At 35.7% G+C, this 15,648-nt stretch overlaps 1 protein-coding gene across 4 annotated transcripts in view; it reads right to left on the bottom strand.

Moving 5' to 3' along the window:
* Positions 1-158: 158 nt before the first annotated feature.
* The window catches only part of PALS1 (protein associated with LIN7 1, MAGUK p55 family member), a 96,634-nt gene continuing 81,144 nt past the window's right edge, over positions 159-15,648 (bottom strand). For 3 of the 4 annotated variants that reach the window (XR_014021593.1, XR_014021594.1, XR_014021595.1), the window contains exons 12-15: positions 14,866-15,033; positions 13,532-13,734; positions 9,014-9,304; positions 3,243-3,380 (exon numbers count right to left, since the gene is read on the bottom strand). Coding sequence is in view for 1 of the 4 variants with exons in the window: in XM_081291017.1 (XP_081147143.1) it covers positions 3,204-3,380; positions 9,194-9,304; positions 13,532-13,734; positions 14,866-15,033 (659 nt within the window). In the remaining 3 variants the exon portion in view is untranslated. Of the gene's footprint in view, positions 3,381-9,013; positions 9,305-13,531; positions 13,735-14,865; positions 15,034-15,648 lie in introns of all 4 variants that reach the window. The other variant, XM_081291017.1, reaches the window with a different exon arrangement.

Genomic DNA, 15,648 nt, shown 5'->3' with positions numbered 1-15,648 from the left:
GGGAAAATGAAGTATGTTATGTGTTTGCCAACAATTTACATGCTATCCTTGGCTTCCTTAATTCCTGTTTAATTTAAGGTAAATTTGCTAGAAGTATTATATATCTCATTCCCCTGAAAACTTTTCAAGTTCACAGCCTTAAGTTATCCATTTTTGGGAACTATGATGGAACAGGACCTTCTTACTGTACCAACAGAGGACATTCTGTTGCAACATTCCACAATAAGCAATAGCCTAAAAGGTAATTTGTGTTCTACCCAGAGGTTCCAATGGTATTACTTTTGGCGAACACTCGCAACAAGAAATTGGTCTTTATATATGTAGAAACCTTGAATGGCAGTGGATATAAACATGGCAAAACAAAGTACTCTGTGGCTTTTTGTATTTGAAATATAATTTTACTCTTTATTTTTCCATACAGTGTGCAGTATAACATCTCAAAATAACAGTGCAGATACAAGAATACAAAGGGGATTAACAACAGATGTCAGAATGGTTACCTTCATTAAGGCTATAACCCTGGTTTATATTTTCCACACACATTCATAAAATTACATTCAACTCATTCCTTATCAATACTTATTCCTTAGGCCAGGAGAAACGGGAAAAAAAATCCAGACGTTAATTTTCATAGAAAGTAAATCTGGATTCGTCTAGATAATATTCTTCCACTTGTTCTGACTTAATGAAAATTTAATAAATGAAGACACTTCCTGGTTTGGATTTCCCAGGCATATTTCATTAGCTATTGGTATAATTTCTATAAGTGGTTAAAACCTCCATGACTGCAGTTTCCAATCAGAACCATAGAGGGACAAGATATAGAACTGGCTAAAATGGCTGTACAACCAGATGTATAGCACGGCTTTTCTCCGTGTTCTGCTGAGGCAGTCGGCACAACAGTTTTCATATTGTTGAAGGACTGTGTTGAATATCAGCACATCTGTATCACTAGGACTCAGGAAAGTTCAAGACAAACATTTCTATCCCCCTACTTCTGCTGATGAAGAAGAGAATTATAGGACTTCATTTTTCCTGGAAATATCTAATACCTTAGAGTGTCTAGACGTCATCATGGTTCCTTGGAATAGATCTGTTTGTGAAAGCCACATCTTGATAGAGTGGGAGCCTAGTGTGGCCCTACGATCAGCAGTGGCACAACAGCCTCTTACTGACACTACCTAAAACCTTACTCAAACTTAACATGGACTGTCAAAATTTTCAATCTTGAGGTTGAAAACAGCTGTCAGTTACAATATGCAGTTCACAAAACTCCACTGTTGACCACAGACTACCTTTTGTACCTGAGAAAGAAAACTGGAAAACTGAAAAAAAAATTAAGTGCTAAGTATATTCCTTGTTTTTCAATGCAGAATATTGTGTGTCCTTTGCATTTTCCTGCTACCAGCTGGAGTGTTTTAGGCCTGAGGAGACAGTATGAATAGCATTCCTTTCCTCAAACCAGGAATGTTACTTCTTCCCAAGGAATATTATCTTGAAAGTATTTTCAGATAAGACACACTCCCCAGCCAACTGAAGAGGCCATGCAAATTTGAGTAGAAAAAGGCAACATATAAACTGTCTACATTTGTTCAAATAAAACCATGTAGAAGAGAAAAAATCACATATATACATGACACCGAGACAAACTACTTATTAATAACAGTTGCTTGTGTTAAATTAAGTGACAAGTCAATATCATTCCAGTGTTTGTTTAGCTTTGGGAACAGGAAATGCTGTAGCTAAAGTTGTTATAAAAACAAAAATAAGGCATTCACATTTGTGGTTGTTTGTCACACATCACACTCACTACCTTAAAGGCACGAAAAGACTACAAATTAAACTTTCTATGACAATAACAAACACTGCATTTTAAAGCTACAGTTACAGAGACAGTATAAAATCCCATTAGCTTAAAATTTCTTTTACACTTTAGCAAACTGTTCAATTGAGTCAAGAGGCAGACATTGTTAGGATAAACACCTGTTTCTATGTGCTTAGTAACTTTTCCCTTCCAATGTTATTTTCCTAAAATGTTCAAATGACTTTCAGGTCTTCCTTTCCTTCTGATCTCAAAGTCAAGTGTCAAGGTATTCCGTGTGTGTGTGTGTGTGTGTGTGTGTGTGTGTGTGTGTGTGTGATTTTATTCTAATGCTGAGCAAATGTTATCAATGACTATTTGTTGATCTATTAAATATTAGTATATGTCACAGCAGCTATAGTCCTCAACAGAATTCCAGTTTGTTAACGTAGCACAGTCAGAATAATACTGTGCTCATATGTAAAACTGCAAAAAAATCAAATGTGCTATGTCCTCCCATGTATATAAAAAACTATTTGCATCACGAGGAAGAAACTTTTAAAACAGTCACACAGTTTGAATGTTTGCCATTCATAAAAAGCATAACTGATACATCCTATTGTACTATTCATATCAGAGAAAGGAAGCAAAGCTATCAAATCACTTGTGACAATTTAACAAAAATATTCAGAAAATTATATCTTTAAAAAGATCAGCGTGTTTTTTATACCTTTAACTACATTAGAGTGTGCAGTCTTATTCACAAAGTTTGAGCTTAAAAAATGGTGCTTCTAATGGAATGTTTTTGTTTTGTTTTTTAAGAATTAAAAGACACATAAATGAATAAAAACCCCCAAAGCAGCTCCAAACCAAAGTGGCACGCACCATTTTTATTTTTCTTCTTTAGGAAAGTATTTCTGATTACTAAATCCGTCTCCTAAGCAAATACTGCTTTTGCTCAGTGCATAGAAGCACAGACCCCAAAATACTCCCAATTAAGTAATTTAAGTTAAATAACAGCAATATTTATAACTATTTGAGACATGGAATATTGTGTATATACATACAAGTTTTTCATAGAAATATGATCAAGCAAGCAGAAAAGATTTAGTTAGGTGAAAACAAAAGTTTTTACCAGGATAAAATGGAACTCTCTGTTGAAGGCTTTCATTTAAATCCCCAAATGAGCCAAGAGCCCCTAAAGCCATGTATGGAGAATGAAGAATGTTGTGCACAAATAGCCTTAGAGGACTTCTCACTAGTTAAAAAAATCTAAGAGCAGGTCTGCAGTTTGTCCTGCTGTCTTCCATCTTTATTCTCAATCTTGCAGAAGTATTGGGGCCATCTTCCTATGGCATTTTGCCAGATCAAGTCCAATCATGCCACAGAAAGAATGTTTCCTTCATCTCAGCCAAGTGGATGGCACCCACTGAGGTTCTGTATCAAGTTTGTTAATTAATCTCAGCAATTCCTGATAAGCTTTATCAAGATCTGAATTCACAATTGCTGTGTCGAAGTAGTGGCCATTGTTCTGCTCCATCTCTCTAGTCTTTTCAATGATTTCTCTCAACTCTTCAGGCTGCAAAGAGAGGTAAAAAAAACAAAACAACAACAAAGAAAACTCTGAGTTCATCCTTATCCTTACCAAAAATACAGGATGAGTCAGATGACCCAAGAACAAGATGTGCCCTTACATTGCTTTCACTGTTTCTCAAACACTTGACCTCAAGACTTCATTTCCAACCTCTCAATGGGGCCCACCATGGTTTCCTCTGCTCTGTCTGGCACCTTCAGAACTTACACTATGAATCATTTGGGATTGTATTTCCTGTTTTATACCATCATTTAGGTTTTCATATATTTCTGTCTTACTCTGCTATAAGGCAGCAAGCTCCAAATGTTAGAAACATTTTTTAACATTTTAGGGCATCATAACCTCTTCCTAAAAGAAATATTTTCTGTAACATACAGTCAACTTTTCTAGTTGGAGCAAGGATTCAAAATCCTTCTACTCTTGACTCTGTTAAAAAATGCCTGCTCTTTGTGTATCTGAAACAGTTATGTAGAAATCATTATGGGAAAAAGGAATGAAAAACAGGTTATTTTTTTCTAAAGAAATATCTTGGGTAAAAACTTTTTTTTAAAGTTTTTACAGGTGTCCTATATATAAGACTATGGGACACAATGGGTTAATACTATATTTGAACCCACAAAACAACTTATGTCATTCGACCGAACTAGTTGTAATAGTAGGAAAACTAAAATTACAACTAGCTTGTCCTGAGGCAGCTTCTTTGTATAGCTCTTTAATTTTCATTCTGGAATGCCATGCATCTGAATATGGTACACAGAATCCTTTGTTCCCTAGCAGGGACTCTATTTCACCATTGCAACTAAATACAATATAATATTTTTGCTAAAACTTACATCCACTCAAAGCTTGAGATCAGTTTTTAACAAATTTAAGAAATTATTTCATCTATGCCAAAATGGCTTATTTAGTACTTTATGTGTGAATTTCTTGTTGAAATTACAATCCATGACCAAGAGGAAATAAAATATTTTAGCTTAAAATGTTCTGAACTGAAAAGTAGACAAAACTGACAATTTCATATTGCCACTTAACTACTCTTAACCCCTTTCCATTCTAGAACAGATTCAGGAATTCAAAGCACAATTTGTTAATGGATTAAGTGGTTACATTTTGCATCATTTTTTTAGTTAGTGCAATTTCATTATATTAAAGATTTGTTTTCACTCAATACTTCACATCACCTGAGTAACAAAGCACTATCAGAAACAGCAAAGGAGACAGTAACAAGTAGAATAAAAAAGACCATCAGATACCACCATCTAATCAACAACTAAGGAATACACATTTTTATAGGTGTGCATGAAACATTCACTAAGACAGAAAAGATGGGGGACCATAAAATAAGTCTCAGTGAATTTCAAATGACTGATATCTGTCAGGGCCTATTCCCTGATTACAATGGTTATAAATCAAAGATATTTTTTTAAAATCCCCAAACAAAAATTAAATAATATACTTCTAAAAAACCCATGGATTAAAAAAGAAAATTTCAAGGGAAATTAGAAAATATTTCTAACAAAATGATAAAAATGGGGAAAATATAAATTAAATGATAAAATGGGGACACAGCTCAATGGTAAAGTGCTTGCCTGGCATGCATGAGGCACTGGGTTTAATTCCAGCACTGCCAAAAAAAAAAAAAAAAAAGATAACAATATTAAGCTTTCATCTTCAGAAACTAAAGGAAGTGCAATTAAAGTCAAAAGCCCTCCAACTCAGTTTTTCTGAAGTATTTCGGTAATTCCCTTTACTTTCTATATCAATTTTAAAATAATTATTTCACTTTCTACAAGAAAGACCTGTCAGGATTTTTATTTGAGGGTGGTGGTAGTATAGTACAGCAATAGCTTCTTGAGCTATTATGCATATACCAGACAATTCCACACAATTCACCCATTTAAAGTATCAGGCAATAGTTTTTAGTATGGTCACAGAGTTCTGCGATTGACACCACAATCAATTATAGAACATTTTTATCACCTGCCCCTAGCCCCCAAACCAAAACCCATAACCATTAGCACCTTTTCCCCCTAACCCCACTAAACAGCCACTGATCTACTTTAGGATTCCAGATTTGCCTTTTCTGACATCGTATATAAATGGGATCATATAACATGTGGTCTATTACATCCAGATTCTTTCACTTAGTATGTTTTTAAGGTTCACCCATGACAGCATATAGCAGTACTTCACTCCTTTTTTACTGCCTGTTTTTCAAGACTTAAAATGATGCTACATAGAGTCCAGACCCATTTAACCATCATTCCAATGCATCTGGTCAGTTCATTTTCAACAAAGGTGCCAACATAACTCACAAGGAAGGGACAGTCTTTTCAGCAAATGATGCCAGAACAATTAAAAATAAAACCTCCACCCTCACCTCAAACTAAAACTAAGATTAATTTAATGTACATTACAGACCTAAATGTAAAACTTAAGAAGCTTTAAGAAGAAAATGTAGGATAAAATCTTTACAATCTTAGAGGTAAATATCTTAGACATGCACAAAAATAATTGACCTTGGGAAAATGAAAAGTGAACTTTATTAACATTTCTGATCTTCAAAGGATACTTTAAAAAAAATGGTACAGGGCTGGGGTTGTAGCTCAGTGGTAGAGCACTTGCCTCACACTGTGAAGCACTGGGTTCGATCTTCAACACCACATAAAAATAAGTACAAGATATTGTGTCCCTCTACAACTAAAAAATATTTTTTACAAAAAGTATAAAAAAATACAAAGACTGGAGAAAATAATTATAATACATACATCTAATAAGGGACTTACATGAAAAATACATTAAAAATTCTTATCAGAAAACGAAATAAACTTTTTTAAAATGAGAAGGCTTGAGGCATTCCACAAAAGAATATGTACAAATGGCTATATGAAAAATCATCAGGAAAATGCAAATGAAAACTTTAATAATAACATTTCACATCTATTAGAATGGCTTAAAAAATTACATATAGCCAGGAATTGTGGTGCATGCCTGTAATCCCAGCAATCTAGGAGGCTGAGGCAGGAGGATTGCAAGTTCAAGGCCAGCCTCAGCAACTAATAAGGCCCTAAGCAACTGTCTCAAAATAAAAAATAAAAAGGGCTGGGGATGTGGCTCGGTGGTTATGTACCCCTAGGTTCAATCTTTAGTACCAAATATATATGTATAAAACATATAGATGATAAACATTTCTAAGAATATGGATCGACTGGAACCATTATATACTGGTGGTAGCAGTGTACAATTTTTTTTATACAGCTAAAATAGCAAAGGAGATAGTAACATAAGTAGGAGATATTATCATATGATGCAGCAATTCTACTTCTAGATTCAAGAGAAATAAAGACATGCCCACCAAAAGAGTACATGAATGTTTGGAGAAGCTTTGGTCATACCAGCTCAAAACTGGAAACAAATCAAATGTTTTTCAACTGGAAAATGAACAAACACATTTGGGTGTATTTATATCACAGTATATTACTCAGCCTTAAGGAGGAATGAACTATTTTTAGATGCAACATGGATAAATCTGAAATCTTATGCTGATCAAAAGTCAGACACAAACATACTGTATGGCTCCATTTATATGAACTTCTAGAACAGATCAATCTATAGTGACAGATAAATGGTAAGCAGATAAATGGTTACACAGGAAGGAATGGATGAGTAGTAGCTTCAGAGGGGCATGAGAGAATTTCCTAGATTGACAGAAATGTTCTAAATCTTGATTGTCACACATGGGTAAACATTTGGCTAAATCATACTGAATAAATGAATCATACAATTAAAATGTATATGCACTGAGGTAAAGTATACATTAAAAAATTTAAGTTAAAAGAATTAGGATGTTCTAATTAGAAAATCAAGTATACTGTATATTGGTAAAATATTTTGGTATTAAGTTATTGCTTTAAAAACATTTATAATATGCATCTTTCTAGATTTTGCTCAATTTAACACAGAATTCAATATAAAGAAGACAAAACATCCATGAGAAAACTGTCAGAAGAAAGTTGCTTAACTTGCTTTGGAAGTGTAAAGCCTATAGTATAATGCTGAATCTTTGTTTATGCATTAAAATAATAGAAAATTAGGCTGAACGAGCAGAAGAGAATTCACTCTATTCCTCAGTGTGCTTTTTTTTTTTTTTTTTTTTTTTTTGGTGGTGCTGGGGATTAAACCCAGGGCATTGTGCATGTTAGGCAAGCACTGTACCACTGAGCTATACCCCAGTACCTTAGTGTGCATATTTCCTTCAGCAACCATAGTGTTTCTGGTCTACCTAAGTAGTTTTTGGACACTAAGTTTTATATAGTATTAAGCTAATTTCCCTTATTATATTATATTGTGATCCTCCTCCTCTAGAATTACCAACAACTATGTCTCATATTTCTTTTGTACTGTCCCAAGTGCAGAAGACAACAGATATTCTGACCCCAATTATCTGAATTTACAAGTATGCTGCAAAAATGAAAAAGGAGTAAAGCTCTATTTTAACCAGGTAGCCTACTTAGCTTAGACAAAGCAACCAGAATTATGCTCAACATAATTGAAAAGACCCTGATGGGAAAAAAGTCCCTAATGTCTATAGCTAAAGACATTAAAAAATACTATACAACATACAGATTGAATAGGAAATGTTAAATAGATGTAGAATGGAAAAAGATATCTAGGGGTTGTGGCAGGAAGGTTTGTGGTCATGGGAGAAGGTCAAGATTCAAAAGAAAAAAAAGTATTATAGTACTTTTGATGTCTATCTTTAAGGAGGTTTAGAGGTACAGCAAATGCAATGAGGCAATGGTGGTGATCCCTCTCTCTTTGCAGTGCTAGGGATCATCCAGAGCCTCACATGTGCTAGGCATGCTGGACCATAGAACTATATCCTCAGCCCATGATCCCTGTCTAAAATTGATATATTTAAGAAGTTAGTAACAAAAAAAAAGGGGAAGAGTATTTATTACTTTGCCATACAGCAAGTCACTTGACAGAATTATTTTATATATTTAAATAACATCATTACCTTCTGATTGATGTATCAGTATATTAATAGTCATTTAATTGTTAATAACATTTAGTATAACATGGACTATCTCACCATATCCAGCACAGATCTAAATTAATTTAAAAATTATTTTTCCTGTTCCAGATTATGTAAGAAGACCCAAAGGAAAATAAAAACAGAACAAAGTTAGAGGGGGGGAAAAAAAAAAGCAAGAAGAGCCTTAATTCTGGTACCATACAAATGTGGGTCAGTAAATGAGTGATCCCTAAGAATTTGCTAAGAGTTTTGGGGGTGGACGGTGGCCCACAGAATCCTCTTGGAAATGTCGCAGATTCATGCAAAGAAGATTAAAGAAGCTTTAAAAGAACCCCAGAAGTTATGATGCATTTGGAGTTAACAATAGGAAATGTCTGGGAATAACAATAGCTTCCTCTGATTTGGACAGCTGCCATGGTCTAACCAGTGGCAACTATGGCAATTTTGGGGCAAGAGATAACCTTGAACAAATAATCAGTTTGAAACCTGAAGCTCATATAGCTTTTAAGCACTGTAATAGTTTAGATCAGGATTATTTTGTCTTTATCTTCCATGAAACAGTACAATAGTACAATTTTACCTTTGGATTCTTGCCCTCTTTGGCCAATAATGCCCGAAGTCTTTCTTGTGAAGGAGGTGCAATGAAGATAATATATGGTTTGAAACCTGAAGCTCATATAGCTTTTAAGCACTGTAATAGGTTAGATCAGGATTATTTTGTCTTTATCTTCCATGAAACAGTACAATAGTACAATTTTACCTTTGGATTCTTGCCCTCTTTGGCCAATAATGCCCGAAGTCTTTCTTGTGAAGGAGGTGCAATGAAGATAATATATGGTTTCAAATCTGAATTCCGGAGGGTCTTCAAAGACTGCAAAGAAAAGATATATGGATTTTTAAAATTATTTTCATCATTGAACTATTTCTTGATAATATACTTGGAACATAATAATGTCATTTAAAAAAACACTGCTGATAAGTATTTTGAAACATCCTCATAACAAACAATTCACAGTATTTTTAAAAAATATTTACTCTTAAGCTTTAGGTGGACACAATACCTTTATTTTACATTTATATGGTGCTGAGGATCAAACCCAGTGCCTTGTGCATGCTAGGCGAGCCACAACCCCAACCCCCAAATTCACAGTATTTTAAGATTATTATGAATATACTACATGACTATAAATTCTTATATATTGTTAGCTTGCTCTTTTTTGTAATGAAATATAATTTAATGACACTGAAGGGCACAACCATGTGATGCTAAAATATCCTGCTAAGACTGCCTAGAAATTATAATAACCAAATTAAAAATCCATTTTGGAGGAATTAGATTCAAGGCAATTGCTTTTCTATGTGCTAGGCACTAAATACAAATAATATTAGAGAGAAAATTTCAAATATATATGTTAAAGAAAATTCTGGGAAAGATATCCAAGAAAAAAGCAGACTGTTTAAATGGAAATTTTCATTTTGTTTTTACCACTGCATCACTGTGTATTCTCCACTGAAGAATTCTACAAAAATGGAGATGATAGACACATTAAGATAATAGGCTTAACTGTTCTGAGTTCCTTGGTAAAACCTGTTAGCCCAAATAATACAAAGAATTCTGAAGGACTTTAGTAAAAAAAATTTATACTTCTCTTAAATCAAATGTTCATAATTGAAATAGTACTGCCTAGTGCCTTTGTACGCTAAAGAACAAAGAAAATCTAATTACTATTTTAGGATAGCCATTTTAGAGTCAATTCTCCTCCATGTACATCTCTTTATGACTTTAGGATGCCCTGTAGAGTAGAAGGATTCATTATCTTCTAGCTGAGAGGCTACCCACCCATCCTGGTGGATTCTCTAGGTGTCCTGTTGTCCTCCACCCCCACTTTCCCTCCTGCTCCTGTAGCAGTGCCCCCCACCCCACCCTCTTGCTCTTCCCTGACTTGGGGCAGCTGTGGCCATGGCTAGAGAATGCTGGCACCCACTCAGATGTGCTGGGGATACCAACACTACATATACATAATTCTCCTGGCCATTGCTTGGTTCTTCAAACAGAATCCCAACGAGCTTATAATCACCTGGATCCTGTGGGTGCACAACCCGGGGGCCCAGATCTGTCCCTGAATTCCAGAGGGCTGGAACTGCTGGGTGACACCATCTTCAATTACCACTGTAAGACGCTGTGAAGCAGCTGCAAGATGCTGTTTACCTGGCTGCTGAAGGTCTGGTGCCAGCTGGGAACCCTTGCTGCACTTTGCAGCCACTAAGCTGCCCTTCTGTCCCTGGACTACCTGAAAGGAGGGCATCCAGCTGGTGTGCAAGCTGGGCATGTTTGACTGGATCTACTGCAAGCCTCCCTCACCTCCTGCATCCAAGCATGCAGCGCCAGAGGATGTGCCCTTCACCCAGGCATGCAGCAGTGCCAACTGACAGCAGCACCCTTGGAGCTGTGGCTCTTACTGGTCAGCCTCCTGGTCATGGGCATGACAATGCTAGAGGCTGTGATGGAAATCCAGACCATCACTGATGTGGGCTTGCTCTGGTTGCAGAGCTAGCCAGGCTGTCCTAAGATCATGCTGGGGCCCAACCTCACACATAAGGACCTCAAGGGCTACTCAGCCATGGGGTGCCCAGGAGCTGTACAATCAAAGAGGCCAAGTACAGCCAAAGCCAACCAATCTATGGGCTAGGAGAGGAGCAGTTCCTCTTCACCCCACTATTCTAACCAGGCCTGTGGAGAGGAGCCATCCATGTGCCACAACCAGTCCCTTCCTGCTGACAGAGGACACCCAGTGTTCCCAGTGGGTGTGGTGGGAGGCCAGACTCTAGAAAAGATGCTTTCAGCCAAGAATTCTGGGATATTGTAAGGGAGACAGAAGTCTTGGCCTGTGTCTTCTCCATTATCTTAAGCACTCTTACATCATGTTCAGGGATGCCCAAAGAAAGGGATGTCGTTGTCCCCAGCCACCTCAATGGACAACAGTGACCAGAGCCATGAAGGGAGTGAGCCATAAATGCAGCCTCTTGTCCAGTTGGGTTCTGGAGCAGGTGGTTGGGCACAGCAGTGCATCCACCCCTCTACCACTTGAGCCCCAAAGCACTAAGGGGCAAGTGGAAAACCTATGGCCCACAAGTACATCTTAAGTTTTTACTTTAAAAAAAAATGTTTTAGATGCAATATTTTTATTTAATATTTTAGATGAAGCATATGCGAAACTTTGATTTTAGTGAGGTCTTTACCCTTTGTAATGGCTCCCTCTCAAGGTCGTGTTTTTCTTTAACTGTCTTGTAATGCTTCCTTTTTAATGTGTGCTTGCTGAATGCCCCTCAAGGAGGGGCTGTTAGCCTCTCTAGATGGGTCTGGTTTCCCTTATTTGAACATGTGGCATCAGGCCAGTGTCTGAGATTGGATTTAGGGGTATCTGAGCCAAAAGGACAGTTTTGTTGACAGACAACTCTTTCTGCTTTCACAGGCACCCATAAAATGGCAGATATATTACCTCAGAAAGTGCACAAACATGATATAGGATTGGGCCTACTTTTTCTCCTAATAAGTACAGGGTCTCTGGTCTAATGCTTAGGTCTTTGATCCACTTTGAGTTGAGTTTTATGCAGGGTGAGAGGCAGGGTTTCAATTTCATTCTACTACATATGAATTTCCAAAAATCCCAGTACCATTTGTTGAAGAGGCTATCTTTTCTCCAATGTATATTTCTGGCACCTTTGTCTAGTACACGGTAACTGTATTTATGTCTCTGTGCCTTCTATTCTGTTCCATTGGTCTTCATTTCTGTTTCTGTGCCAATACCATGCCATTTTCGTTACTGTGGCTCTGTAATATGGGTATTGTGATGCCTCTTGCATCACTCTTCTCACTAAGAATGGCTCTGGCTATTCTGGGCCTCTTACTTTTCCAAATGAACTCCTAAAGCTCAAGAAGTACAATCAAGAATCAATAAATGGGGCTTGGGGTTGTGGCTCAGTGGTAGAGCGCTTGCCTAGTGTGTGTGAGACACTGAGTTCAATTCTCAGCACCACATATAAATAAGTAAAATAAAGGTCCAAATAAAATAACACCAACTTTATTAAGAAAAAAAAAAGACTATGTAGTGCCTAATCTTAGGGAAATAAGTTTTAGGAAAAGATGAATGAGTGTTTTAAGTGCAAGATGAAGTGATTCTGAGTAAACATAAAATGGATTAAGGTAACTAAATTTAACTTAAGATACTACAAATACATTTTTGTTTATATCTCAATCTAAAATAAGAACAATTAGGAAATAAGTTTAACCACTGGGTTAGACAAAGGAAATGAAGGGAAAGGGGCGGGACAGGAAGTATAGTAGAATGAATCGGACATAACTTTCCTAGCCTTGTATTTGAATACATGACAAGGATAACTCTGCATTACCATAAGAATAGGATCCTAATTAGAATAAGTTATACTTCGTGTAAATATAATATGCCAAAGTACATTCTATTGTCATGTAAAACTAAAAAGAACAAATAAAATAAAAAAGAAAACAAACCACTGTGTGGCCTGAGTTGACATGAGCAACAGATTCAATCACATTAAAGAAACTATGCTGACGCTGAATAGTCTAGAAAAAGTTAAAAAATTTCCATAGCAGACATAATCTTTAAAACCCCAAATTTCTAAAAATTTTAAAAATAGAAATCTAAGAAAAAAAAAAAAGAAATCTAAGAATCACTGATAATTTTAAATTTTTGCTTAGTCTGCCAGATAACAGACACTGACTGAAGTTTCATTATTTACATAAAACAATTCATTGTGACACTTGTTATTACTTGAACAATGGCCTTTAAATTTTCTACCTGTTGTCAAATCTGAATAGAAAAATGAAATTATTTTATAATCTCTAAAACATTCAAAGTATTACCAGATGTTACTATATTTTAAGTTTCCAAAAACATAAACATATGTAAAGTGAACCTATTTGATTTTACATAGCAAATTGTTAGAAAAACAATGAGAATTTAATTAGGCTTTGTCATTCTTGGACCAAAACAGAGTTCTTACTGGATTACTTTGCAAAACATGCCAAGTTCAACATCCTAAGGCACAATTCTTGCCTCACCTGTGTACGAAGACTTAGAAGACATATTTTTCCAGAGTTGATCACTTGCCGTACAGAATCTATGCTGGTTCCATACAAATTTTTTTCAAATTCACCGTGCTCAATGAACTTTCCAGCTGCTATATCTGCCTCAAAGGCTTGTCGGGAAACAAAGTGGTAATCTCTACCGGCCACTTCATGGTCTCTCCTACTCCGAGTTGTATCTAGGTAAACAAATTAGATAAGATAATAAGCATGGATAAGAAAGAGGAGTGGGGATAAATACACCTAATCAAAAAGAATTTTTACTTTTTAACACAGATTAGGAATTAGTGAATTGAGGAAATATTATGAGCCCATGTGTTTAACATTGATCTTATTCCAGATTGAGACATGAACAAAAATGTGTTTGTAGTATCTTAAGTTAAATTTAGTTACCTTGATTCATTTTTATGTTTACTCTTTAAATAACTTCATCTTGCACTTAAAACACTCATTTTTTTCTAAAACTTATTTCCCTAGGATTAGGTATTATACAGTCTTGAAACACTTTAGTTTTCAGAGATGAAGTCTTCATTTCTTTTTTTTTTCTTTTTTTTTTTATTGGTTGTTCACAACATTACAAAGCTCTTGACATATCATATTTCATACATTAGATTGAAGTGGGTTATGAACCCCCAATTTTACCCCAAATGCAGATTGCAGAATCACGTCGGTTACACATCCACAATTTTACATAATGCCCTATTAGTAACTGTTGTATTCTGCTACCTTTCCTATCCCCTACTATCCCCCCTCCCCTTCCCTCACATCTTCTCTCTCTACTCCATCTACTGTAATTCATTTCTCTCCTTGTTTATTTTCCCATTCCCCTCACAACCTCTTATATGTAATTTTGTATAGCAATGAGGGTCTCCCTTCATTTCCATGAAGTCTTAATTTCTATCTTCACAATCAGTTTATAGAACCAGAAGCTGATTATGAAGAGGGAATTGTTCAGTGGTCCAAAGTGAAATTCACTTAGAAAATAATTACCATACTGTTAGGAAAATGTAAATTACTCAAGAACTATCTTTACTAAAAATATGCCACAATATTTTGTTAGGGGCTGGGTTGTAGCTCAGTGGTACGGCCCTTGCCTAGCATGTGTGTGGCCATGGATTTGATTCTCAGCACCACATATAAATAAATAAAGGTCTATTGACAAAAAAAAATTTAAAAAAATATTTTATTAAAGTTCTTCTTTCATTGACATCGTTTCAATTGAAATAAATGTAAATTTGCCCAGTTAGGTCCTGAAGTGATAAGCTGACAAGCACAGGGAAATGGAAATGTGGAAATGTGTCCAAACTTACGAGGAACTGCAGATGCAAATCGATCTTTTTCTTTGTTCATGAGCCTTTGACGTAATTCATTCTGGCCACAGTTCTGTGGACCAATCAAGATGATAGGTCTTTTCCTATTTGCTGGCTGATGATAAAGTGACATTTCTTCGTAAGTTAAGATCTCCTCATTGTCATAATCTTTAGGAAAGAAAAAGTTAAGCCCTTCAGACAGAATTACTACACATCATAAAGATATAAATACCTATAGATCTTCCCCCCCAAATTGGAAAAAAGCACAATTTACTGTCCTTACAATGCTTAACTTTTTTTGCATTATGATAGAAACATGTGAGTGATATAATATCATGAGCATTTTCCCATGCTATTATATCCTTGCCAGGGTGCTATGAAAATAAATCGGATAAAAATATATTAATCCTTTTAGAAATTTTTACTGCTTCTTTCATACTGTGTTTGAATATCTAATACAACTCAATTATACTAATCGTAACATAAAATCACCAGTTTGGAGTGAATACTTTGACAGAAGGTAGGGTGCCAGGGAATAAACTAAAGAAAATATCATTTTTGTAAAATGCAGAAACTAACACTCTACTTAAGGGGGTTGTTTTTAAAATCAGTCATAATGGATATGCTTATACAAACAGCAGGCACAGACAAACATTTAAATGTAGTGCTAGAATACTGTCCTACAGTTGTATAACTTGAAAACAAGTCAGACTTATGCTATACACACTTTCTGCACTTATATCTACTTTATTCTAGAATACTAATGCAGAATTATGACTCAAG

The sequence above is a fragment of the Spermophilus citellus genome (genome assembly GCF_964194105.1).
Source record: "Spermophilus citellus genome assembly, chromosome: 4".
NCBI classification, from domain to species: Eukaryota; Metazoa; Chordata; class Mammalia; order Rodentia; family Sciuridae; genus Spermophilus; species Spermophilus citellus.
The sequence above is the reverse complement of the archived record's forward strand: the minus strand, read 5'-3'. Positions and strand labels throughout refer to the sequence as shown.